General features: G+C 43.5%; 1 protein-coding gene across 1 annotated transcript in view; it reads left to right on the top strand.

Annotated features, from left to right (window-relative positions):
- The window catches only part of ercc2 (excision repair cross-complementation group 2), an 88,484-nt gene extending 63,274 nt beyond the window's left edge, over positions 1-25,210 (top strand). The window contains exons 17-23 of the mRNA XM_073063758.1: positions 2,209-2,330; positions 11,108-11,200; positions 14,024-14,096; positions 14,909-14,979; positions 19,922-20,065; positions 23,619-23,762; positions 24,872-25,210. Coding sequence (XP_072919859.1) covers positions 2,209-2,330; positions 11,108-11,200; positions 14,024-14,096; positions 14,909-14,979; positions 19,922-20,065; positions 23,619-23,762; positions 24,872-24,964 — 740 coding nt within the window. The 3' untranslated portion in view covers positions 24,965-25,210. The remainder of the gene's footprint in view (positions 1-2,208; positions 2,331-11,107; positions 11,201-14,023; positions 14,097-14,908; positions 14,980-19,921; positions 20,066-23,618; positions 23,763-24,871) is intronic.
- Positions 25,211-27,936: the final 2,726 nt, after the last annotated feature.

Raw genomic sequence — 27,936 nt, 5'->3', positions numbered from 1 at the left:
AGTGAGACACCATTGTTCTTAACCATCTATTTGAGGGCTCTGGTCCTAAATGGTCTTTATCTAATGCTGTTCCATTTACTCCTTGGAACACAAACGCAGTGGGATGTTCACCTCTCCTCTGGTAACATTTGGCTAGCACCTTTATTGGGTCCCCTCTGGTAACACCCATATCAGTCAATATTGCTGTTTTTAATTCCTCATTTGTTCCCCCACCTTGTTGTATATCTGGCAAAGCCAAGTGTATACTTGGATGTGAACGCATTATAATCAATCTCCTTTCCTCGGCGACATCTAGGCCATGCATTATTCTCTGATGATTCGTTGCTTGAAACGGTTCCCGAGGGTCATCTCCGAACCCACAAATCCCAATATCTTTGGCAACATCTCTCAGCTGCTGTTCTCCAAACGGAGTAATAGTCTGGTTTTGATTTCCTGCCCCAGCTCCTCCCTCTCTTATCGTAACTAGGGAGGCTAGTGGTGCCATTGGCACCGACGATTCTTTAGCATTGTATGTGGGCAGAGGATCCTCAGGAAAAAGTGCTTCGTCATTATCACAACCACATCTAGTTGCATCGTCTGCTAAATCGTTCCAATCTATATCTGCATATTCACTCTCCTCCCCTCTTTCAGATCCAAAAGCACTTATTATTCCTCTCTGTGCAGCAAGTTGGTCCTGCAGCTGTTGTATCTGCTTTAAGCACTTTGTATGATCACTAGCATTACTCCTCTTTTCAGAAACTGATTTCTGTGTCACATTTATAGCTGTTTTTAAATCATTGCACTGTTTCTTTAATTCCTCTGCCTGGCTGTTGGCTAAATTAGCTTCTTCTTCCCATTTACTTTGTTCTTTAACCAATTTCTCGCATTTCAGCTGAAATTGATTCATATGCACTAAATCCATACTTCTTTGTCCCTGTAAATCTGTAACATTTCCCTTGAGGATTTCTAACTCCTTTCGGAGCATTCTGTTTCATCTTCTAACTCCTTTTGAACTCCTGTTTTTGTCTTCTAATTCCTTTTGGACTCTTTTGTTTTCATCTTCAAACTTAACTCACTTGGCATCAGCTTTTTGCTGATTTCCTATTAACTCCTCAATGAGGCAGGCGACTGCTGCTGGCTTCAGTAGCAGATAAATTCATTCCTCCAGCATTTTGTGTGTGTTGCTCTGGATTTCCAACATCCACAGGCTTGCTTGTGTTTACAATTTGCTTTGAATTCAGCTGATTTTTTAATTCCTTGGCCTTCTTGTTCTCTGACGTTACTGTTTGTTTGACCTTTCTCCTGTTATGATTGGAATAGTGAAAAGCTAGTTAACTCCTTTGAGCCACACTGCACACTCTCAGTATTGTAATCGAAACTCATTTCACAGTTTCACAAAGTTACAAAATGTGTTTTGACTGGATGCCATTGTATTAGATCTGCTGAATGGTCCTCATTTATGCCATCTGTAATGCCCTCACTGAGGTGTTGTAACATCAACTAGACAGTCAGCCAACCTCCACGGGGGTCAGGGTGCAGCCTCCGAGCTCCTTGGGTTTATCGTAGACTCAGTGGCATGACGTAGTGAATGAGGAGAGAAACTGAAAAACAACAAATAACAGGGCAATTACCACGTTGTTCCATTTACACAACGAAATAGACACAGGCAAGTAAGAACTTCGTTACATTTCCTGCAGGGAAATATTATAGTACTCTGACAAGTAAATACTACAGGTAAATAGTATGTATAAACCATTAGCATCTAGGTTAATGTCTAATAAACTCAAAAATTACATTCTATTTCAGCAAAATCTTGTTGATTCATTTAGACTAGCTTCTAAACAATATGACATCTACTTACAAGCAATGCTTCTGCTGGGAAGACAACAGAATGGCTTCAGAAAGTAACTTCTTTAGCTCCTAACATTAACCTCTGGCCTCTTGCCAGCCATTGTGCTTTCCTACTTTCTAATTCCTACCTGCACAGGAAGTGACCTAAACCAGATCTAAAGCCACTCATTAAAATAAAAGCTGAATGTTCATAATCACAGAGAAAAGCATAAATGAATTGCCCAAAGGACCTTTAACTTCTATTGCTTTATGACACTTCCATGTAAAGCTATCCAGATTCTAGACTTGGTTTTGACCCAGAGCTGGTGAACCATGCTCTTCAGTGTACGCTCAGTCTAGCTGTTTGAAGCTGTCATTGTTTTTCTTTCCCGACTCTAGCTGTGATCCGTAACTATGGTAACCTCCTGCTGGAGATGTCCGCTATTGTCCCAGATGGAATTGTGTCATTCTTCACCAGTTATCACTACATGGAGAACATTGTGGCTTCCTGGTATGAGCAGGTAAAGGGTTGCTCTTTCACCTTGGTCTCACTCAACTTGCGAAGCAGTTGAATGTTGGGCTGGGAAGGCAGGCCACATCATAGAATAAGGAACTCTACAGCGCCATTGTACAAGCCTTTCGGACCACAATGTTGTGCCGACCTTTTAACATACTCTTGAGATCATTCTAACCCCTCCCTCCTACTTAGCCCTCCATTTTTCTTTCATCTATCTAAAATCACTGGTGAGGAAGACATTAATACCCCTTTAGTGTGCTGTGTTTGTTCAGTAATTGTATACCCTTGGGTTAGGCAAATATCTATCACATTCCCTGAATTAGCTGAATTTTCTCAACTGGTTGATGGAGTCATGAAGTCAGAAAAAAGTACAGCACAGAAACAGGCCCTTCAGCCCATCTAGTCCATGCCATCCATTTAAACTACCTACTCCCATCGACCTGCACCGGGATCAAAGCCCTTGGTACCACTACCATCTATGTACCTATCCAAACCTCTCTTAAACATTGAAATCGAGATCGCAAGCACCACTTGTGTTGGCAGCTCATTCCACCCTCTCATGACCCTCTGAGTGAAGAAGTTTCCCCTCATGTTCCCCTTAACTTTTCACCTTTCATCCTTAACCCATGACCTCTGGTTGTAGTCCCACCCAACCTCAGTGATGACCTCTGAGATGTCAATTGTTTATTCATTTCCATAGATGCTGCCTGACCCACCGAGTTCCTTTAGCCTGCTTGCATTCACCCTGTCTATACCCCTCATAATTTTGTATACCTCTCAATTTTCTACATTCCAAGGGATAAAGTCCTAATCTATTCAATCTTTCCTTTTCTCTTTTCCTTTTTCCTTACAGTACAAAAATAACATTTTCCTTCCCCTTACCCACTTCTTTTATTCTCCACTCTGGCCCCTTACATTTCTCAACTGTCTATCACCTTGCCTCCTCCTTCCCTTTGTCCTATCAGACTCCTTCCTCTCCAGCACTTTATCAATCCCTCCACTTGGCTTCACCTTCTAGCTATCCTCCTTCCCCATTCCACCTTCTTGTTCTGGTGTCTGCCCCCTTCCTTCTCTGTCCTGAAGAAGGGTCAGGACCTGAAAGGTTGATTGTTTATTCATTTCCATAGATGCTGCCTGACCCACCGAGTTCCTCTAGTATTTGTGTGTGTTTCATTGCAATAATGAGCTTTGTTTGGGAGCACAAGAAAGTTAGAGTTCATGCTCCTACCATCAACAGGTGATCAGGACAAATGGTGTGTGTTTAGGACAAAAGCTAAAGTTGCGGGGGGTTGGGAACCAGAGTGCCAAAACAGTTAGTGGAGAGTTTGTGGAGGCAGACTCTGGTAAGACCTCAGACAAAGTCAGGAATCAAAAGTTTGAGCATGGTGCGATTAATGTCCTGAGCTGCATATATTTCAATGCATGAAGTATTGTAGGAAAGGGGGATGATAATGCTGAAGATGAGGTCACTGGTTTATAAACAGAGGCAATGTGCAGTGAGGAAAGGCTGTTGATAGGGCAAAATTGCAGTCAACAGGATGAGTTGTAATGTAAAAGGTGGACAAAATCAAAAAGGGTGCGTACAGAACTGAAGCTGTGATGTTTGAATGCATGTAGTATGTGGAATAAGGTAGATGAACTTGTAGCACTGTTACAGATTGCCATGTACGATATTGTAGGCATCACTGAATCATGGCTGAAAGAAGATTATAGCTCGGAGTTTAATGTTAAAGGATACACATTGTATCAAATGGACAGATAGGAAGGCAGAGGGGGTGGCGTTACTCTGTTGGTAAAAATTGAACTCAAATCATTAGAAAGTGGTGACATAGGGTCAGAAGGTGTCGAATCATTATGGATAGAGCTAAGGAACTGCAAGGGTAAAAAGACCCTAATGGGAGTTGTATACAGACCCCCAAAAAGCAGTAAGGATGTGATCTACAAATTATAACAGGAGATTGAAAATGCATGTCAAAAGGGCAATTTTACAGTAGTCATAGGGGATTTCAATATGCGGTAGATAGGGAAAATCGGGTTGGTGCTGGTTTCCAGGAGAGGGAATTTCAAGAATGCCTATGAGATGACTTTAGAGCAGCTCATGGTTGAATCCACTAGGGAATCAGCTTCTCTGGATTGGGTGTTGTGCAATGAACCAGAATTGATGAGAGAGCTTAAGGTAAAAGAACCCTTAGGAGAAAGTGATCATACTGTGATTGGATTCACCCTGAGGTTTGAGAAGGAGAAACTAAGGTCAGATGTAACAGTATTTCAGTGAAGTAAAGAGAATTACAGAGACATGAGAGAGGATTTAGCCAGAAGTGATTGGAAAAGAACACTGGCAGGGATGATGGCAGAGCAACTATAGCTGGAATTTCTGGAAGCAATTAAGAGGAACAGGATATATGCTTCCCAAAGAGGAAGAAGTATTTTAGAAGAAAAATGGCACAACCATGACTAACAAGAGAAGTCAAAGCCAACATAAAAGCCAAAGAGAGGGCATATAATAAAGGACAAAATAGTGGGAAGGTAGAGAATTGGGAAACTTTAAAAAAACCAACAGAAGGCAACTAAAAAAGTCATTAAGAAGGTAAAGATGGAATATGAAAATAGGGTAGCCAGTAATATTAGAGGATACCAAAAGTTCCTTCTGATACATAAAGTGCAAAAGAGGTGTGAGTGGATATTGGACCACTGGAAAATGATGCTGCAGAGGTAGTAATAGGGGAGAATGAAATAGCGGATGAACTGAACAGGTATTTTGTGTCAGTCTTCACTGTGAAAGACACTAGAAGTATGGTGCAAGTTCTAGGTGTCAGGCATCATGAAGTGTATGAAGTTACCATGAGAGAAGGCTTTTGAGCAGCTGAAAAGTCTAGAGGTATATAAGTCACCTGGACTAGTAGTTGTACATCCCAGAATTCTGAAAGTGGGGCTGAAGAGATTGTGGAGGCATTAGTAACGATCTCTTAAGAACCACTAGATTTTGGAGTGGTTCTGGAAGACTAGAAAATTGCAAATGTCACTCCACTCTTCAAGAAGGAAGAGAGGCAAAAGAAAGGAAACTATAGGCCAGGTAGTCTGACCTCAGTGGTTGGATCGATTATTAAGGATGAGGTTTCAGTGTACTTAGAGGCACGTGATAAAATAGGCTGTGGTTAGCATGGTTTCTTCAAGGGAAATTCTTGCCTGACAAATCTGTTGGAATTCATTGAAGAAATAACAAGCAGGTCAGAGAAAGAATCAGTTGATGTAATGTACGTGGATTTTCAGAAGGCCTTTGACGAAGTGCCATGCATGAGGCTGCTTAACAAGTTAAGTGCCCATGGTATTACAGGAAATATTCCAGCAGGGATAAAGCATTGGCTGATCTGCAGGAGGCAAAGAGTGGGAATAAAGGGAGCCTTTTTTGGTTGGCTGCCGGTGACTGGTGGTGTTCCACACAGGACTGTGTTGGGATCAATGCTTTTTACATTCTATGTCAATGATTTGGATAATGGAATTGATGGTTTTGTTACAAAGATTCTAGATGATATGAAGGTAGGTGGATGAGCTGGTAGTTTTGAGTAAGTAGGGAGGCTGCAGAGGGACTTAGACAGATAAGAAGAATGTGCAAAGAATTGGTGGATGGAATACAGTGTAATGAAGAGTATGGTTATGCATATTAGTAGAAGACATGAAAGGTTGGACTATTTTCTAAATGGGGAGAAAATACAAAAAGACTGAGGTGCAGTGGGACTTGGGAGTCCTTGTGCTGGATTCTCTAAAGATTAATTTTCAGGTTCAGTCAGTGGTGAGGAAGGCAAATGCAATGTTCGCATTCATTTAAAGAGGACTAGAATGTAAAAAGCAAGGGTACAATGTTGAAACTTTATGAAGCACTACTGAGGCCTCTCTTGGAGTATTGTAAGCAGTTTTAGGCCCATTATCTTAGAAAGGATGTGCTGAAACTGGAAGGGGTTCAAACGAAATTCATGAAAATTATATCACGATTGAATAGCTTGTCATCTGAAAAGTGTTTGGCTCTGGGTCTGTATTCACTATAATTCAGAAGAATAAGGGGTGACCTCATTGAAACCTACCGAATGGTGAAAGGCCTTGATAGGGTGGATGTGGAGAGGATGTTTCCTGTGGTGGGAGAGTCTAAGACCAAAGGAAACAGTCTCAGAATAGAGGGGTGTCCTTTTAGAATGGAGATGAGGAGGAATTTCTTTTGCCAGAGAGTGGTAAATCTGTGAAATTCTTTGCTATGGGCAACTGTGGAGGAAAAGTAGTGAGGTAGTGTTCTTGGGTTCAATGTCCGTTCAGAAATCTGATAATAGAGGGGAAGAAGCTGTTCCTGAATCGTTGAGTGTGTGCCTTCAGGCTTCTGTACCTCTTTCCTGATGGTACCAATGAGAAGAGGGCATGACCTGCATGATGGGGGTCCTTAATGATGGATGCCGCCTTTTTGAGGCATCGCTCCTTGAAGATATCCTGGGTCTTCAGTGCCGTCAATAACTGAATCTCTTCAGCAATACGTAGTAGAGAATTATACAGATGCAGCACCCTCTGAGTTAAGAAATGTCTCATATTTGTTTGCCCTTTGAGGTTGACCTCCTAGTTCCAGATTCCTCGGTCAAAAGAAACAACCTTTTCATATCTGCCCCGGCCACCTCCACATTGGTGGAAGCATAGACCAGGAGACTATTTTGCAGAATATCTGTGATCTTTCCATCTCAAGCTTCTGGGTATATGTAATTTTGATTCTCCTTCCCAATCTCACACTGACCTGTCTGTTTGTGGCCTTCTCCATCGTAAGAGCAGAGTGAAAGAAGAACATCTATTACTTTGCTTGGACGCCTTATAACCCAGTGGTATCACCTACTGCCTGTTTCACCGCTGGAGTTTAGGGCAGCATGAAGGTCCTCCATCTCTGGCAGTGTTCAGGGCTTCCTTCATTGAAGTTTTCACTACTGTCAGTCATGCAAGTTTCGGGTGGAGATTCAGGAATACCATCACACTTAGATGTCGAAGGATTCTTCATTGATGTTTCCATAACAACTTTGTTTTATCAATCAGGGTTGATAGCCCTGAGCTGAACTCCAGAACAGGAGGACCACTCTACTCTTTAACCTGCTTGGCATGGGTACCCCTACAAAGAGTCCTGACTCCAGCTAACAAAGCTCTCCAAGTCAGTAAAGCACATAAGCCTCCAAACCCTACAACAAAGTTGGAGGAACCCAATTGTATGAACATTGAATTTTACAATTTGAGGTAACCCACACCTGTCACACATTTCACCTATATTGCATGGTCTACTTTACCTGTTTTTTTTTTACAAAGCTACAATCATTTATTTACACAAAATAAAACATCAAATATTTACAAAACAGTGGACAAATTCAAATTAAAATATAATTATTACTGTCTATTAAACACTCACTCCCCTGAGGGTGGCACTAGTCCAGAAGGTTAAGTCACTTGGTATTCAGGATGAATAGTGAGTTGGATTGGAGAAGCCAGAGAGTTGGCTGTCTCTCTGACTGGAATCCTGTGACGAGCGGTGTGCCACACAGTTCAGTGCTGAGTCCATTGCTGTTCATCGTTGATATTAATGATTTAGATGATAATGTGGATCAGCAAATTTGTAAATGAGACCAAGATTTGGGGTGTACTGGACATGGCTATCAAAGTTTGCAAAGTGATCTGGGCCAGCTGGAGAAATGGGTGGAAAAATTGCAGATGGAGTGTAATGCAGACAAGTGTGAGGCATTACACTTTAGGAGGACAAACCAGGGTAAGGCATGTAGAGTGAATGGTAGGGCTGAGGTGTGCAGAAGAACAAAGAAGCCTGGCAATATAGGTCTATATTTCCTTGAATTATGGTAGGTAGGGTTGTAAAGAGAGCTTTTTGGCAAATTGGCCTTCACGAGTCAGGGCATTGAGTACAGGAAATGGGATGTTGTGTTGAAGATATTGTTTGAGGCCAAATCAAGAGTATTGTATACAGATCTGATCTGTTACCTACAGGAAATATATCAGAAAGATTGAAACAGTGCAGAGAAAATGCACTGTTGCTGGGACTTGAGGATCTAGTTACAGGATAGACAGAATAAGTTAGGACCTCATTCATTGAAGCCTAGGAGAATGCAGGAGATCTTATACAGATGTACAAAATTATGAAAGGTGTGGATAGGGTGAATGTGTGCAGTATTTTTACCCTCAGGTTGGTTGAGTCTGAAACTAGAGGTCGTAGGTTTAGGGTGAAAGGTAAAATATTTAAAGGGAACCTGAAGGGGAACTTCCTCACTCAGAGGACGGTGCGCGAGTGGAAAGCCTCCCACTTGCAGTCCTACCTCTCCCAATCAATCTACGCTAGATCCTGTCAAATGTCATCACAGTTAACTTGCCCAAATGAAGGACTACCTTTGACCAAGAGTATCTTAAAACTAATAGTCCTGTTTAGGTGTAACCCATCCATCTCTTATGGACTCACCTGCCCAAAAGAAGTTGCAAAGTCTCATAAATGTAAAGCTGTCTGTCCTGCATCATCTCGCCAGCCATCCATTCATCTGTTCTATCATCCTGTTTCTGCACTTGATTAATGTTCGGCACGGAGTAGTTCAGCGATTCCTGATCTTCAACCTTTCATCTTCGTGAGACTGATTGCAGGATCTCATCTCTCCCTCCATCGCTGTCTCTGCTCCCACAGTCCAAAGACATGCTGGTTAGTAGGTTAATTGGTCATTGTAAATTGTTCTGTGATTAGGCTCAGATTAAATTGGGAAATTGCTAGGTGGCGCAGTTCAAATTACCAGAAAGGCATATTCCGCGCTATATCTCAATAAATAAATACGTAAAATCTCTTGCTCCACCTCTGTCTTTGGTACAATTCCTATTTCTTCAACCTCTCCTTTCACGATGTTCTGCATTGATATCCTTGATCCTGAAGTACCAATAGAAACATACTATCTTGGGGTAACATCTACTGCAACAGAAATGCTCACAGTATCGAAAACCCATCAATGCTGCTCTCTGACATTTGTTCTTGCCTTGTGTGGCTGTCAATTATGGTGTCTGGTTCTGGCTACACTCCCCCATGAACCAATGTTCTTGCCTATGCAGAAGAGGTTTACCAGGATGCTGCCTGGTTTAGACATGTGCTATCATGAGCGTCTGAACAAACTTGGGTTGTTTGCTCTGGAATGGCAGAAACCTGAGGGAAAATCTGATAGAGGTTTATAAGATTACAAGAGGCACAGGGAGTATCTGTTTCCCAGGGTAGAAATGTCTAATACCAGGGGGCATGCATTGAAGATGAGAGGGGATAGGTTCAAAAGAGATGTGAGGAGTAAGTTTCTTTTTACTCAGAGAGTGGTGGATGCCTGGTATGGTGGTACAGGCAATGCATTAGAGGCTTTTAAGAGACTTTTAGATAGACAAATGAATATGAGGAAGATGGAGGGATATGGGCATTGTGTGGGCAGGAAGGATTAGTTTTTTGGCTTTAATTTACTTTTTAGCTGACTTGACACAATGTTGTGGGCCAAAGGGCCTGTTCCTGTGCTGTACTTTCCATGTTCTAGGTATATGAATGGGAAAATTTGATGGTAAGCAAGGTGGCCTCCTTGCCTGATCCTATTGATCTGCTGGGTGGATTCCTGTTCCTTCTCTGCCTTTGTATTCTTAACCATCACCTTAAATGTGCCATGCATGAACTACCCAGCCTCACCGATGCATCACATGGATCTCAACCAGACCAGTGCTGACATTGTTTGTGAATTAGGCTGTCAGATGGATATCAGTACTAACTCACTTCTATTCACCCTGCTCATTATCGCAACAACCTCATTAAAGCCCTCGTCCTCGTCAGACAAGAGAATTGGGAGGAATGTGAGACCTGGGCAAATCAATTTGAAAATCAGGTTTAATATCATAGGCTTATGTTGTGAAACTTGTTGACTTTGTGGCAGAATTACAGGATGGCAGAGGGAAAGAAGCTGTTACTGAATCGTTGAGTGTGTATCTTCAGGCGTCTGTTCCTCCTCCCTAATGGTAGCATTCAGAATAAGGCATGTCCTGGGTGATGGGAATTCTTAATGATGAATGCCATCTTTTTGAGGCATCACTCCTTGAAGATGTCCTGGATACTACGGAGGCGAGTGCCCATGATGGAGCTGACAAATTTTACAACTCTCTGCAGCTTATTTCGATCCTATGCAGTAGCCAACCCCCCAATACCAGACAGTAATTCAGCCAGTTAGAATGCTGTCCACGGTACATCAGTAGAAATTTATGAGCGTCTTTGGTGATGTACCATTTCTCCTCAAGCTCAAAATCAAATATAGCTTCTTTGTAGCTGATCTATGTTGGGCCCAACATAGATCTTCAGAGATATTGACACTCAGGAACGTGAAATTGCTCACGCTTTCCACTTCTGATGGGGACTGTTGCGTGTTCCCTCATCTTACCCTTTCTGAAGTCCACAATCATTTCTTTGGTCTTACTGATATTGAGTGCTAGTTTATTGCTACGACACCACTTAACTAGCTGATATATCTCACTTCTGTATGCCCTCTCATCACCATCTGGAATTCTGCCAGCACACTGTTGTGTCATGAACAAATTTATAGATGATATTTGAGCTGTGCCTAGCCCCACAGTCATGGGTGTAGAGAGAGTAGAGCAGTGGGCTAAGTGCACATCCGTTTTCTTAGCCAATCAAAATGCCTCAAAGCTGAATGCTTCAGATCTTTCCATATTTTGGCCATAATGCCTACATTTCTCTCCTTTTCTCTATAGGGCATTCTAGAAAACATTCAACGAAATAAACTTATTTTCATCGAAACGCAAGATGCTGCTGAGACCAGCGTAGCTCTGGAGAAATACCAGGAGGTAAGTGAGATGGAGCTGGAGGAATTGGAAGGGAAGTGGGACACACTGAGCAGTGAATGAGAAAACCTGCCACAAACAACAGTGATAAATGGCCAGCTCATCTGTCTGTTGATCTGTGGTTGGGAGCTGAATTGATCTTGACAAATAACCCCAATTCTTTCTTGGATTACATCATTGTTTTTTTTATTCCCAGACCAAGTCTCAGCAGAAAGACAGGCCTTCCCGAAGTCTTGCCCTAATCACTTTTCTGACAATGCAGTGCTGCCTAGCTTTTATCTGATGGAGGATGCAGGGTTCTCTTAGTGTCACTGATGCAGAACAGTGCGGGACAGAAACAAGCCACAATGACATGCTGACTGTAAAGTCTAATTACCTCTCCGAAGCCTCCACCTTCCTTTAACAAGGCATTTATTACTACACACGGTGCTCCAAATGTATTGCTACTGGTATTGGTCTATTGTCACGTCTACCAGGATACAGTGAAAAGTTTGTCTTGAATATTCTATATACAGATCACTTCCATAATTAAAATTTATAAAACAAAACATAATAACAATCAAGATTATTTTAAATTTAAATTAAATCGTGGAATTTGAAATTTGTCTCAGAACAAATGGTCCAGAATTCTGTTTGTCAATGCAGAAATGTGTCTTTAGTAAGGTTTTTGACAAGGTCCCTCATGGCAGGAAAATGCGTGAGATCCATGGTGAATTGGCCATTTGGATTCAGAACTGGCTTGCCATCGGAGGCAGAGAGTGGTGGTCAAAGGGACTTATTCTAGGTGGTGGTCTGTGATTAGTGGTGTCCCGCAGGGATCTGTACTGAGACCTTTGCTGTTGGTGATGTATATAAATGACCTGGATGAAATTGTAGATGAGTGGGTTAGAAAGTTTATGGGTGATACCGAGGATGGTGTTGTTGTGGATAGTGTAGAAGACTGGCAAGGAATACAGCGGGTTATAGATCAGTTACAGATATGGGCAGAAGAATGGCAGATGGAGTTTAACCCAGTCAAATGTGAGGTGTTGCACCTTGGTAAGTTAAATATATAGTCAGTACACTGTTAAAGGCAAGACCCTTTTCAGTGTTGATGAGCAGAGGGATCTTGAGATCGAAGTTCATAGCTGGTTGATAAGGTGGTGAAAAAGGCATATGGCATGCTCACCTTTATTTGTTGAGACATTCAGTTCAAAAGTCTGGAAGTAATGTTGCAGCTTTATAAAAACTCTTGTTTTATAATCTGCATCAGGAGTGTTGCCTACAGTTCTGGTTACACCACTATAGGAAGGATGTTGAGGCTTTGGAGAGGGTGCAGGAGAGGTTTACCAGGATGCTGCCTGGATTCGAGGGCATGTGCTATAACAAGAGGTTGGATATAACGAGAGGTTTTCTCTGGAATGGCGGATGCTGAGAGATCTGATAGAGGTTTATAAAGGTTATGAGGGTCATTGACAAACAGACAGTATCTTTTTCCCTGGGTTAAGATATCTAAAACCGGAGGGCATGCATCTAAGGCGAGAGGGAATAATTTCAAAGGAGATGTGAGAGGAAAGTTTTTTTTTACACAGAGAGTGATGGGTGTTTTAAGTGCACTGCCTGGAATGGTGGTAGAGGCAGATAATTAGGGATTTTTAAGGGATGTTTAGATAGGTCCATGAATTTGAGAAAAATGGAAGGATGTGGACAATGTTTAAGCAGAAGAAATTAGTTTAGTTAGCCATTTGATTATTGGATCGGCAGAACACTGTGGTCCGAAGGTCAGTTCCTCTGCCTTAATTATACCCAATGACTTGGCCTCCACAGCTACCTGTGATAATAAATTCCACAGACTCACTCTCTCTGGCTAAAGGAATTCCTCCTCATCTCTGTTCTAAATGGACATCCCTATATTCTGAGGTTCTGTCGTCTGGTCTTAGACTCTAATCCATAGGAAACATCCTCTCCGCATCCACTCTGTTGAGGCCTTTCAACATTCGATAGGTTTCAATGAGATCCCTCTTCACTCTTCTGAATTCCAGTGAGTATAGGCCCAGAGCCATTAAATGCTCCTCATATGATAAACCTTTCAATCTCGGAATCATTTTTGTGAACCTCCTCTGAACCCTCTCCAGTGTCAGTGTATCCTTTCTTAGATAAGGGGCCCAAAACTACTCACAATACTCCCAAGTGAGGCCTCTCCAGTGCCTTATAAAGCCTCAACATTACATCCTTGCTTTTATATTCTAGTCTTTTCGAAATGTGTTTGTAAATTTGTAAATGTAACATTGTATTTGCCTTCTTTACCACTGATTCAACCTGCTAATTAACCTTTAGGGAATCTTGCACGAGGACTCTCAAGTCCCTTTAAGCCTTAGAGTTTGGAATTTTCTCTCTATTTAGAAAATAGTCTATGCCTTTATCTCTGTTACCAAAGTGCATGACCATGCACTTCCCGACACTTCTGTCTAAGTCCTTATGTAGTTTCTCTGGTCCCTCAACACTACCTGCCGCTCCACCTGTCTTCATTTTGTCCACAAGCTTGGCCGCAAAGCCATCAACTCCGTCATCCAAATCATTGATATATAAACATAAAAACAGTCCCAACACAGACCCCTATGGAACACCACTGGTCACCAGCAGCCAACCTGAAAAGGATCCATTTATTTTGGCAAATTGTAAGCTGGATCATAATGGAGATAGATGTGCATGTACCTTACCAATGATTTTGCAGCCTCTGCCAAAGAAGTGATTGACAAGTGAAAACTTTGCTTGTGTATGTTCCTGGTGCCTTTTCATTCTGCAGACCATGGCTGTTGCTCATAAATTTTTGTGTTTTTATTTTAGGCATGTGAGAATGGGCGAGGGGCCATTCTGCTGTCTGTCGCAAGAGGGAAAGTCTCCGAGGGAATAGATTTTGGTCAGTGCCAGAAAAAAACTTTTACTGTTTTGTGAGTCACCATCATTATCATTATGTGCCGTCTTATATGACATCAGTGATCGTTGTCTTTCCATGACCATGATTGGTCTTGGCAATTTTTTCTACAGAAGTGGTTTGCCATTGCTTTCTTCTGGGGAGTGTTTTTACAAGCCGCATAACCCCATCAGTTATCAGTACTCTTCAGAGATTGTCTGGTGTCAGTGATCGCATAACCGGAACCTGTCACATGCACCAGTTACTCATATGACCATCCACCTCCTGCTCCCATGGCTTCATGTAACTCTGATTGGGGGGCTAAGCAGGGAAGGAGCATCTTACACCTCCTTTGGTAGAGACAAATCTCAACCCCTCCACTTTATAACTGTTGGATTTAATTGGATATTGCTTACCTCACCGGCAGGATAAATCTTGGGAACGAGAAATATGCTCACAGGTTCTGATTTCACAATCTCACACCACACCCATTTAGCCAGACTCTATGTATAACCCCATTGCAGATGTCTAAAGGAGTTCAGTTCCAGGTAGGGGCGGAGGAGATGAGACAGGTTTTGGGCTAGGGTGGGAAAAGATAGATTCCAGAGAAAAGCGTAGGGTTGACCTAGCAGGGTGACATTGTTCGGGAATGTGGAGAAGGTGGTGTTTAGGCAGAGGGGATGGAGGACATTAGGTGATGGAAGGGGGAGAGTATGGGATGAAGGAGGAGGATGAGGTGTAAGGATGCTCATGGAAAACTCTTTGAGTTTGCACTGAACTTACCGCTATTGATGTTTATTCTGTATGTTTACCGACAGTTCATCACTATGGGAGAGCTGTCATTATGTTTGGTGTTCCCTACGTCTACACTCAGAGCAGGATTCTGAAGGTGAGTACTCCACTGCTCATGTTGTTGGCTAGGTTCGTGATGTGCTTGGGATTCTGTATTGAGCATATGTCCATGTAAAACCACATTGAGAAGTGTAGTTAGAAGAAGAGTGAGCTCTGGGCATGAAGGAGCAAACCAGGAAGGAATCAGTTGCTTTGCATTGCCAAGAGGGGTGGGGAGGAGGAGAGGTACTTTATGGGAATATCTCAGTGCAAATGGTGAAATGTTGAACTGGAGACTCAGGAGGTACTTGTTTGTCCTCAGGGTGTATGATGGAGATATTACTCCACACCTAACCCAGACTGCACCCATTCCACTTGGTGTGACACTGGCATGTTGGTCCATGGTCTCCTCTTCTGCCACAATGAGGCCACTGTCAGGTTGGAGGAGCAACACCTCATATTCTGTCAAGATAGCCCCCAACCTGATGGCATGAACATCGATTTCTCCAGATGCTGGTAATTTTTGCCCCCACCCTCTTCTTCATTTCCCCATTCTGGCCGCTTACCTCTTCTCCTCACTTGCCTATCACCTCCTCCACTGCCCCTCCTCTTTCCCTTTCTCCCATTGTCCACTTTCCTCTCTCATCAGACTCGTTCTTCTTCAACCCTTTGCCTTTTACACCTATCTCCTCCCAGCTTCTCAGTTTATCCGCCCTCCGCCCCTCACCTAGCTTCACCTATCACCGTCTAGCTTGTCCTCCTTTCCCTCACTTTGCCCCCCCCCCCACTTCTTATTCTGGCAATTTTCCTCCTTCCTTTCCAGTCCTGAAGAAGGGTCTTGGCCCAAAATGTCGACTGTTTATTCATTTCCACAGATGCTGCCTGACCTGCTGAGTTTCTCCACTATTTGTGTGTGTTGGTAAGGTCTATATTGCCAGGAAATTCCTGACATCAAGAAAACATCTTCAAAACTCATGCATTTTTGTTAATGTTATTTGCGTAACTGTGCTACCATTACTATGTGCTGTGTGTAAGTGTATGTACTGCGTTTTGTACCTTGGCCCTGGAGGAACACTGTTCGTTCAGTTGTATACATGTGTATAGTTGAACGACAATCACACTTCAACTTGAACTTTAATAAATAAAAGTATTCTGCTGACTCATAATGATGTCAAGGCAACAATTTTAATGTTCTGTAGGTAATTTTCCATGGATATATGTGTGTTCAGTACATAATGTCTTTGTGTGTGTGTGTGAGATTGTATTTAAGATTTCCAGCACACTCTTCAATGATTTCTGGGTTCAGTTTCTCATGCCCTTTCTCACAGCACTTTTCAATTCAACAGCAGGAGACATAACATAAAACCATATGATCTAGGAGCAAAATTAGGCCATTTGGCTCTGTTATTTCATCATGGCTAATCCATTTCCCTCTCAGCCCCAGTCTCCTGTGTTCTCCCCCAGTATCGCTTCATATCCTGACTAATTAAGAATCTACCTACCTCTGCCTTAACTATACCCAATGACTTGGCCACCACATCCACCTGTGGCAATGAATTCCACCAATTCACCACTTTGGCTATAGAAATTCCTTCTCACCTCCATTGTAAATGGACATCTCTCTATTCTGCTATTCTGAGGCTGGCCCCTCTGGTCTTAGATTCCCCCACCATAGGAAACATCTTCTCCACATCCATTCTATCAAGGCCTTCAACATTTGATAGGTTGCCCCTCATTCTTCTGATGGCTCAGAACCATTAAATGATCTTCATACGATAAGCCTTTCAATCCCAGAATCATATTTGTGAGCCTTCTTTGAACCTTCTCCAACGTAAGCACATCCTTTCTTAGATAAGGGGCCTAAAACTGCTCACAATACTCCCAAGTGAGGCCTCACCAGTGCCTTATAAAGCCTCAGTTTTACGTCCTTGCTTAATACCTTCTGTCTCTTCTTCCCGTCATTCAGTAACTCAAGTGCGTTTTTCAGATGAAGCACTACACTAATTAATTGCACTTCTAGTTAGTGTGTTTGCTCAGTTTATCATGTCCTGAGCAATGGAGAACCCAGACACAGACTGGGGTGACTGCTTTGCAGAGCAGGGTGACCATGGATTTCCAACTGCCTGTCACTTTAACTCTGCACCCATTCTTTCTCTCTGTCTTCAACCTCCTTTGCTGTCCCAAAATAGTCATAGAAAAGTACAGCACAGGAACAGGCCTTCAGACCATCTAGTCTGTGCCAAACCACTTAAACTGCCTATTCTCATCGACCTGTAGGCAGACCATAGCCTTCTATATCCCGACCATCCATGTACCTATCCAAACTTCTCTTAAACGTTGGAATGAAGCTCACATGCTGCACTTGCACTGGCATCTCTTCCCACAAACTCAGAGCCCCCTGAGTGAAGAAGTTTACCCTCATGTTCCCCTTAAACTTTTCACCATTCACCCTTAACCAGTAACCTCTAGTTGTCGTCCCACCCAACCTCAGTGGAAAAAGCCTGCTTGCATTTACCCTATCTATATCCCTCATAATTTTGTGTACCTCTATCAATGATATTATTCACCCATTTGGCCCATTGAGTCTGCTCCACCATTTCATCATGACTGATCCATTTTCCTCTCAACCCCAATCTCCTGCCTTTTTCCTGTATCCCTTCATGCCCTGACTAATCAAGAATGTATCAACCTCTTCCACCCAGGCCCTTGTGACCCAGTGCTGAATTTAAACAATTCCAGTATGTATGTGAACCAGCCAGTTCTGAGACAATATCAGCCACCTGGAAGTAACAGTACTTTTGTCTCCACCAACAATGCTTGACCTGCTGAATATCCCCAGGATTCTCATTAATATCAGATTTTCAGCCTCTGTGTTCTGCTTCACAAATACCCAGTTCATTTCCCTCGATGTACACTCTTCCAGAGGGATCAGCTATGATGCAACAAGCACTTGCCACCTACAGCTGGATGTGTGTCACTGGAATGACCTTGATCTCCACCCTAACACTGACAGTCTCTTTCTCTCTCCACCCTTTCAGAGGACACAACCTCAGAACAGAGGCATGAATATTCGGCCCAATAGTTCTAACGAATTACTTCCAGACGAAATTCCATTTAGAACGGAGATGAGGTGGAATTTGCTCAGTCACAGAATGGTGAATCTGGAATTCATTACTACAGGAGGTTGTGGAAGCCAAGTCATTGGGTATATTTAAGGCAGAGGTTGATAGATTCTTGATTAGTCAGGGCATGAGGTGATACAGGGAAAAGGCAGGAGACTGGGGCTGAGAGGAAAATGGATCAGCCGTGATGAAATAGTGGAGCAGACTCAATGAACCAAATGGCCTAATTCTGCTCCTATTTCTATGGTCTTCCTTTTTTTTTTTACAATTTAAACCACATCAGATCTGGAGGACCTGAGTTATAAGATAGAATAGATAAAGACTTTATTCCTTGGAATGTAGAAGATTGAGGGGAGATTTGATAGAGGTTTACAAAATTATCTTGCATTTAGATAGCGTAAATGCAAACAGGCTTTTTCCACTGAGGGACTACAACTAGGTTAAGGATGAAAGGTGAAAAGTTTAAGGGGAACATGAGGGGAAACTTCTTCACTCAGAGGGTGGTGAGAGTGGGGAAAGAGCTGCTGGCACAAGTGGTGTATGTGAGCTCGATTTCAAAGTTCAAGGGAAGTTTGGCTCGGTATATGGTCCCGGAGCAGGTCAAGTGGACTAGGCAGTTTAAATGGTTTGGCATGAACCAGATGGGCCAAAGAGCCTGTTCTGTGTTGTACTTTTCTATGGTTCTATGACTCACTTGTTTTCTTGCTTTTCAGTCCAGGTTAAGGGCAATTACCTTGCAACATTAACAACATTTCTCTCTCCACACATACCAAATGACCTGCTGATCTACAGACTGCTGACTTTATCATTTCAGCATTGGCAATTTTTCTTTTCAAACAGCAACTTAGCATGATTAGATGAGGAGCAAAATTTGTCACATTAAACAGTTCCAGGATAGAGCAGCATTGAAGGCTCTCCATCTCTGGTGGCGTTCAGAGCTTCCTTCATCATGTCAGTAGCTTCATCTCTGTTTTCACTACTGTCAGTCATGCAAGTCCCAGGTGGAGACTCAGGAATACCATCGCACTCAGATGTAGGAGCTTTTTTCATTACTGTTTCCATAACAATATTGTTTGACTAATCAGGGTTGTTAGCCCTGAGCTGAACCCCTCAGCCTGGAGGACTGATGCACCACTCTTAGTTTGGCCTCAAACCTTTATACTACTCGGTGTAGGTGACCCTGACTCCAGGTCATTGAGGCATGCAAGCCTCCAATCCTCATCAAGGCTGTGCTCCTCGTGGGGAGGCTAAAACTCTTCCCACTGTGTCATCAAACATGCTCAGGACCAGGGCTTCCCAACCTTTTATACGCCATGGACCAATACCATTAAGCAAGAGGTCCGTGGACTCTGGCTCAGGATAGAAACCACTAGGTTAGATACAGAGTAAAGTCCAGCTATTACCTCAGCCCAAACTACTGTATCTGACCCTTCTTTGCATCACTGGAGCATTGGATGACACAGAGGTAGCAAAGAGTGGTGAACCTGTGGAATTAGTTGCCACAGGCGGCTGTGGAGACCAAGTCATTGGGCATTTCTAAAGTGGAGGTTGATAGGTTCTTGATTAATCAGGGTGTCGAAGATTATGGGGAGAAGACAGAAGATTGGGGCTGAGAAGAAAATGGATCAACCATGATGAAATGATGGAGAAGACCCGATGGGCCGAATGGCCTAATTTTGCTCCTATATCTTTTTGTCTTAGAGTGTTGATCTAAAGAAGGTTACAGTGAGGGAAGAACTTCTGCAGAGAATGTCTCGGAAAGAAGCCAATTGCAGAGATAATTATTGCCAATGTAAAAGGATATCTTTTTCTTCAGAACCAGATCAAAAATATCTCCTCTATCTTCCTCTCTCTGAAAGTTGTATTTCCTTTGTACAGGCTCGGCTGGAATATACACGGGACCAGTTCCAAATTCGCGAGAACGATTTCCTGACCTTCGATGCTATGAGACATGCAGCTCAGTGCGTGGGACGAGCCATTCGAGGGAAAACTGATTATGGATTAATGATTTTTGCAGACAAGGTAATTTGGAACATCTGTCAATACAGAATTTGTCCGAGTCAGTGAGAGAGGATTAACTTGTACACAAACTCCAGGAGATTAATTTCTGTGATGTATGTGGGAAGATCACAGCTGGGTTATCTATCTATCCATCCCTCCCTCCCTCTTCCCCCCCTCCCCTCCCCACCCCTTCAAGTCACGTCGCCTAGAAATCCTTTGATTTAATCTTTGCCTAATCAATTAACGTGCCAACCAGTATGTTTTTGGACAGTGGGAAGAAACTGGAGCACCTGGAGGAAACCCACACATTCCGCGGGGAAAATATACAGTTCCTTACAGGCAGCAGCAGGAATTACACCTGTGTCACTGGTACTGTAAACTTACATACTGCCTGTTACACCACTGGTGTTTAGGGCCACAATGAAATTCCTCCACCTCTGTCTGTATAGAAGGATTCTTTGCTGTTTCTGTGACAATTGTTTTTTAACCACTCAGGGTTGTTAGCCCTGAGTTGAATCCCCAAACCTGGAGGACCAGTGGACCACTTAGTCCGGCCTCTACCCTTTGACCTGTTGGGCGTGGATAGCCCTTTGAAGAGCCAAAAAACACAAGGCACTCACTCCAGCCAACATAGCTCTCCAGGTCATTGAGGCATGCAAGCCTCCAAACCATGGCACGGTTGTGGTCCTCCTGGAGGTGGTGCTGTAAACTGTTGTGCCAACTACCATCCCTGCATGTGAGTGGGATGGAAACTTTGCTGACAAGACCAGTAATTACTGCTCATCCTTTGGAAAAGTCATCAGAAACCATGTAGCAGAGATGCTGGCATTATGTCTTTAAGCTAGATTGTAGCCAGATGACATGGAAGGAATGGTAATCAATATCTGTGTAGGTAGGGTATTGTTCCAACATGGAGGCATTCCGTTCATCTGTTGCTGCTGTCATTCTGAGGGATGGGTCAGCAATCAAATCAGTCATCTCCTTTGAGCCATTTCCAAGTACAGAATTTTCTGAAGGAGGGGGGAAACTGAAAAAGATGCTGGAGGTATGAATGATGGAATATGTTGAAAACAGTGAGCACAATTGGGGTGGCACTTTGTATTAACCACTGCACTAGTGCTTTACAGTACCAGCGACCTGGGTGTACAATTCCTGCTACTGCCTGTAAGGAGTTTGTAAATGTGGAAACGAGCAGTCAACGTTGACTGCTCGTTTCCACGGATGCGGCCCGACCTGCTGAGTTCATCCAGCTTGTTTGTATGTGTTGATTTGACCACAGCATCTGCAGTATACTTTGTGTTTAGGAGTTTGTAAATGTTCCCCGTGACTACGTGGGTTTCCTCCCACAGTCGAAAGACCTACCATTTGGTAGGTTAATTGGTCATTGTAAATCATCCCATGATTAGGCTAGCATTAAATTGGAGGTTGCTGGGCAGTGCGGCTCGAAGGGCCAGTAAGGTCTTTTCTGCGCTGCATCACAATCAATCAATCAATCAGTTTATTAATTAAAATAAAACAATTCTGTAATCTTCAAGGTATTTATGGAAAGGCATCGGGTTGGTCCGTAATGTCTTGAAATGGGGAAAGGCTGATTTCTTAACGGACAAGGCAAAAGTAGATAGGGAACTGATGCATTTAAGTAAAACAACAGCTGACAAGAGGCAGTACTTGGAGTTAGAGATCAGGACCAGCATGCTCCAATAAGGGTAACAACCAAAGGCAGCAAGATTAGAGAACCTTGGATGGCAAAGGTTAGTGAAGATTTCATCAGGAAGAAAATGGATGAAGACAGAGCGGTAAACCTGGTTTATCAAGTCAAGCCCGAAACTTGAACTGTACTTTTTCCCATAGATGCTGCCTGGCCTGCTGAATTCATCCAGCATTTCATTTGTGTTGCTTGAATTTCCAGCATCTGCAGATTTTCTCGTTTGTGACAAGGTGGTGGTCCTATCAGAGGATACAACAATTACAAACAAACATAATTCATACAGTTTTTACAAGAAAAGTTCAAAGTAAATTTTATTTTCAAAGCACGTATATATCACGATATACAACCCTGAGATTCATTTTCCTGTAGGCATACTCAGTAAATCTATATAGTAGTGACTATAACAGGATCAATGAAAGATCAGCCAGAGTGCGGAAGACAACAAACTGTGCAAATGCAACTATACAGTAAGTAAATAGCAGTAAATAACAAGAACATGAGAGAAAGAGATAAAGAGTTCTTAAAGTGAGATCATTGGTTTTAGGAATATCTCAGTGGATGGGCATGTGAGTGTAGTTATCCCGTGTTGAAGAGCCTGATAGTTCCTGAACCTGGTGTGAGTCCTGAGGCTCGTGTACCTTCTACCCAATGGCAGCATTGAGAAGAGAGTATGGCCTGGGTGATTGGGATCTCTGATGATGGATACAATAAGATACAATCAGAACAAAAAAGAAACACAAAGCACATAAACAAGTACTTGAACAGGAATTTAGTGGGGGATGTGTGTCTAATATGGGCAAACAGGATTATCATTGGTGTGTACCACAGTAGGCATTTACGAGGGAGGCTGAGAGGAATGTGGACGGGTACTTGGATTGAAATGGTGTAGAGGGATCTGTGTCTAATACGGACAAATAGGATTATCATTGGTAGGCATCATTGATGAGGGGGTCTGTTTCTGTGTTGAATGGGATAGATGTTCTTGAGGAAACTAACGTGGAAGGAATTTTAAGAAATTAGTATGGGAAATTTTAACTATGAGATTAAGGAGAATCCCAAGTAAATAAGGAGCCTATGCAGATAAGGAGCAAGATGGTAGCCTGGGAAAGATTCCAGACCAAAAGGGTGTGGTATATGTGTGGAGCCAGAAATTGACGGGGAAATCCTCATACATATTCACAAAGCTGAGAGAAGTGGAGGATAGTGAGTTCAGAGAGAGTATGTGGGTAAACTGGAGCAGGGCAGGATTCCAAAGATGTAATGGGACATCTTGGTGCTGATAAATCCCCAGGAACTTGATAAATCTGGAACTTGCTGCCAGAGGAGGTGGTGGAACCAGCTACACTCACAAAGTTAAAGAGGCATTCAGGCAGATAATTAAATAGGCAAGCCAGTGAGGGTCCCAAGCCTAGTGCAGACAGGTGGGTTGGTGTGATGGTCTGTGCATCTCTGTCTCTGACTCCTTGACTGAGGACATCAAGATGAAGGGCTCCCAACCCAGGCTGAGTAAATCCCAGCAATAAACGTTGACCGTAAGCAGGTAATTATCCAGTTACAAGATGATGAATGTTGAGAATAACTTTAGGAAAAGTTCAGTTCATGTTGATGAAGTGATTTAAGAGTGTTGGAAATAGGAGTGGCAATAAGCCCCATTAGCGTGCTCCAGTGCTTCGTGAAACCAACCCATGTTCCGCCCTGGTTCCCATAATCCCAGCACATAGTGGAGACTGTGTCCTGGACAGAGAGGTGTGGACCAGATGATACTTGTGTATGCAGCAGACTCGGGCTACACACTGAGGATGGGCTGGTTGAACGGGGATCCTGGCTGCACTGAGTAACCTTTTGATAATTGTTCTCTCTGGGTAGCGTTACGCTCGGGCTGATAAAAGGGGGAAGTTACCTCGCTGGATCCAGGAACACATCACTGACGGTAACCTGAACCTGACGGTGGATGAGTCCGTGCAGATAGCCAAGCATTTTCTGCGTCAGATGGCACAGCCTTTCCGACAGGTCAGCGTTAACTTCCTTCTCCTCTTGATGTTCCTGAATGTCTCACCTACTCTTGTACCACTATATCTCTCCCTTTCCTTCTCCCCCACCATGTTCCTGAAATGGTTCACCTTCTCTTGTACCACCTCACTCACTCACTCTCAGGCCTGAACTTTGTACCAGTTCCCATCATCCTAACTCTAACCTTTCAAAAGGTTATCTATGCTCACCTTCAGTACCACTGAGCTGGACCACCAGCCTATGGGACAGCAATGTCAGAGACTCGTTCCCCTCCTCAAAAAGCATTTTCTAATCACCTCCATTATATATGACTGTCTCCTCATCTTGTAACCTCTCTTTGGAGCTCTAATTAGTGGAAACATCTCAGTATCTATCCTGTTGTGCCTCCTCAGGATCAATAATGTCACCCATATTCTTCTAAAGTCCAACTTCACTGGTGTTTTGGTGCCATCACCCACTTTCACACCATCACCCAGTGACTTTCTCTTGCACTCTCACTGTGGTGTCTCCCATGTTCTCACTCTCACTCATACTCCAGCTCACTTGGTATCTTGACTGTTGATCGTCCTTGCCCCGTTTCCCTCGGCAGCCTCTCACCCTGTCAGCGGCAATGCTCTCACCATCACCACCTCTCAGCATCTTTCCACTTGCACTGTCTCACACGACAGCTCTGCCTGTCTGTCTCTGCCATTCTCTTTCTGTCTGACTGTATCTTTCATGCTCTTTCTTTCTCTCACACAATCTGTCTCACTCACCCTTGATTTCGCTCTCTTTCTCTCACTCACTCTTTTTCACTCTCACACTCGCATTCACTCACTCTTACTCTACTTCTCTCTCACTCCCTTTCTGTCTCTCTCAAAATTCTCTTCTGCATTGGTTGCTTCTTTATCTTCATTTCACCACCACCTTATTTTTCCTCATCTCTGCTTTCTCATTGTCTCACACTTACAATCCAGTCTTCTTTAATCCTGTCTCATTCCCCTGTCTGGAAAGATACAGAGAGCCACCAACTTACCCATGGGCAATGGGGCCGCAGAGGTGCACGATCCAACTCAATGACAATCGCTGCAACTTGCTGAATCATTATTTTCCCCCTGTTTGCACCCTAGGAGGATCAGCTGGGATTGTCGCTGCTCTCAATTGAACAACTGGAATCTGAGGAGATAATCAATAGGATACAAGAGATCGCCCATCAAGTGTGAAGGCAGGATGGACAGACTGCTGACCCAGGTGTCAGTGGAGGTTGCCGAAGCTGTTGGGGATCTAATCACCTTACCTGCCATTGGGGACCAGTGGCCAGAAACCTCAGTCAATGACAGGCACTCAGCAGTCGGTAGTGGTGGATGTATCATATGGACACACCATGGACAACAGTGATGATTCTCCTGTGTGACATTGATTGGAATATTGTTGACACCAAAACTTGATAAAATGTATTTTTTAAGACAGCTGATTGTCAACAGTGCTCTTCCAGCACATTGTGTGTTTTGCTTTAGATTTCCAGCATCGGCAGTATCTGTTCTGAGGCTGGATCCACAGGTCTAAGACTCTACCACCATATGAAACATTCTCTCCAAATCCACTCTATTGAGGCCCTTTAACATTCAATGAGATCATCCTTCACTCTTCTGAATTCCAGTGAGTACAGGCTCAGAGCATTCAAATGCTCCTCATACGATAAGCTTTTCAATCCCAGAATTATTTTCATGAAACTCCTTTGAATCCTCTCCAATGTCAGCACATTCTTTCTTAGGTAAAGGGCCCAGAACAGCTCACACTACTCTCAAGTGAGGCCTCACCAGTGCCTTATAAAGCCTCAACATTACATCCTTGCTCTTATATCCCAGTCCTCTCAAAATTAATGCTAATATTGTATTTGCCTTCCTCATCACCGACTCAAAGTGCGAATTAACCTTTAGGGAACCTTGAACAGGGACTCCCAAGTTCCTTCGCACCTCAGTTTCTGTGGTTTATGTACAACGTGGGTCCCAATGCGAGGAGCAGAATAACATCAAACGTGATGCAGGTGAAAGAATCTCACTTCCTACTGTGGTAGGAAATAAACCAGTAAATCTGACAAAGTACAGGCTTCAAATTCTCAGCAGAACACTCAAAAGTACATTTATTATCCAAGTATGTACACCATATGCAACCTTGAGATTTGTCTCTCTACAGGCAGCCAGAAAACAAGAAACCCAAAAGAACGCATTGAAAGAAAAGACAGACTCCCAATGTGGGGAGAGAGAAAAAACAAATAGCGTTTAGAATGAAAGCGAGTCCTCAGACACAAAGCCCGGAGCAGGCCCAAGCCTCAGCCTCAGTTCAGCAAAGGGCACAGTGAACATCACAGAGCAGCGAGCAGAACCAGCCTAACCCTTGCCTCTGCTCCAGATACTCTGCCTTTTCACATCAGTTGTTCCTCGCACCAGGACCTGGGCCCTGATGCATCGATAAGCTCAGCGTCTGGACTCTGTTGCCACGTTTTGGTCCAAAATCAGCCCAGCGTTTAGATGGATCAAACCTCGCTCTCGGTTTAGGTGGACGGGCTCCGAATCGGTCCGCCCCACTCGCTCCAACTTTGTTTCCAACATGCTTCAACCTCTTGACTTCATCTCGAATAGGCCTCCACTCCGCTGTCCCAACCTCCCCCTCAGCAGTTTGTCTTCTCTTTCCTTTATTAATATTTATTTATTTATTGAGATGCGACACCTTCCAGCCCTCGAGCCGTGCCAGCCAGCAATCCCCCTAACTAATCCTAGCCTAGCCTTTTGCCTCTGATGAGTCAGCCACTCAGGTGAACATGGAGTGGACAAGCAAAGACAGAGGAGAGCTCCAGGAGAGTTTTTACAAGAATTAGTAGTTTGGGCTTACAGTGACTAGTCATAGAAAAGTACAGCACAGAAACAGGCCCTTTGGCACAATTAGAACATGTAAATTTACAGCACATTACAGGCCCTTTGGCCCACAATGTTGTGCTGACCATGTAACCTACTCTAGAGACTGCCTAGAATTTCCCTAGCGCATAGCCCTCTATTTTCCTAAACTCCATATACCAATCTAAGAGTCTCTTAAAAGACCCTATTGTATCTGCCCTGCCACCGTCGCTGGCAGTGCATTCCACACACCCAGCACTCTCTGTGTGAAAATCTTACCCCTGACATCCCCTCTGTACCTACTTCGAATCATCTTAAAACTGTGCTCCCTCGTGTTAGCCATTTCAGCCCTGTGAAAAAGCCTCTGGCTGTCCACACGAACAATGCCCCTCATCATCTTATACACTCATCCTCCGTCGCTCCAAGGTGAAAAGGACAAGTACACTCAACCTATTCTCATGAGATATGCCCTCCAATCCAGGCAACACCCTTATAAATACCCTCTGCACTCTCTCTATACTATCCACATCCTTCCTGTAGTGAGGTGACCAGAACTGAACACAGGACTCAAAGTAGGGTCTGACCAAGGTCTTGTATAGCTGTAACATTACCTCACGGCTCTTGAACTCAATCCCACAGCTGATGAATGTCAACACACCATACACCTTCTTAATACTGTCAACCTGTGCAGCAGCTTTGGGTGTCCTATCAACACAGATCCCAAGATCTCTCAGATCCTCCACACTGCCAACAGTCTTACCATTTATATTACATTCTGTCTTCAAATTGGACCTACCAGAATGAACCACTTCACACTTATCTGGGTTGAAGTCTATCTGCCACTTCTCTGCCCCGTTCTGCATCCTATTGAAGTCCCTCTGACAGCCGTCCAGACTATCCACTACAGCACCAACCTTTGTGTCATCAGCAAACTTACTAACCCACCCTTCTACTTCTTCATCCAGGTCATTTATAAAATGTGTTGGCGCGTGGCCAAGTGGTTAAGGCGTTCATCTAGTGATCTGAAGTTCGCTAGTTCGAGCCTTGGTGTGTCCTTGAGCAAGGCACTTAACCACACATTGCTCCGCGACGACACCGGTGCCAATCTGTATGGGTCCTAATGCCCTTCCCTTGGACAACATCGGTGGCGTGGAGAGGGGAGACTTCAAGCATAGGCAACTGCCGGTCTTCCATACAACCCTGCGCCCTGAAAACTTTCCAAGGCGCAAATCCATGGTCTCATGAGACTAACAGAGGCCCACACACTACACACATTCATAATAATCAAATAGAGGAAAGAT

Source organism: Hemitrygon akajei, chromosome 12 (genome assembly GCF_048418815.1).
Source record: "Hemitrygon akajei chromosome 12, sHemAka1.3, whole genome shotgun sequence".
Classification (NCBI taxonomy): domain Eukaryota; kingdom Metazoa; phylum Chordata; class Chondrichthyes; order Myliobatiformes; family Dasyatidae; genus Hemitrygon; species Hemitrygon akajei.
The sequence above is the reverse complement of the archived record's forward strand: the minus strand, read 5'-3'. Positions and strand labels throughout refer to the sequence as shown.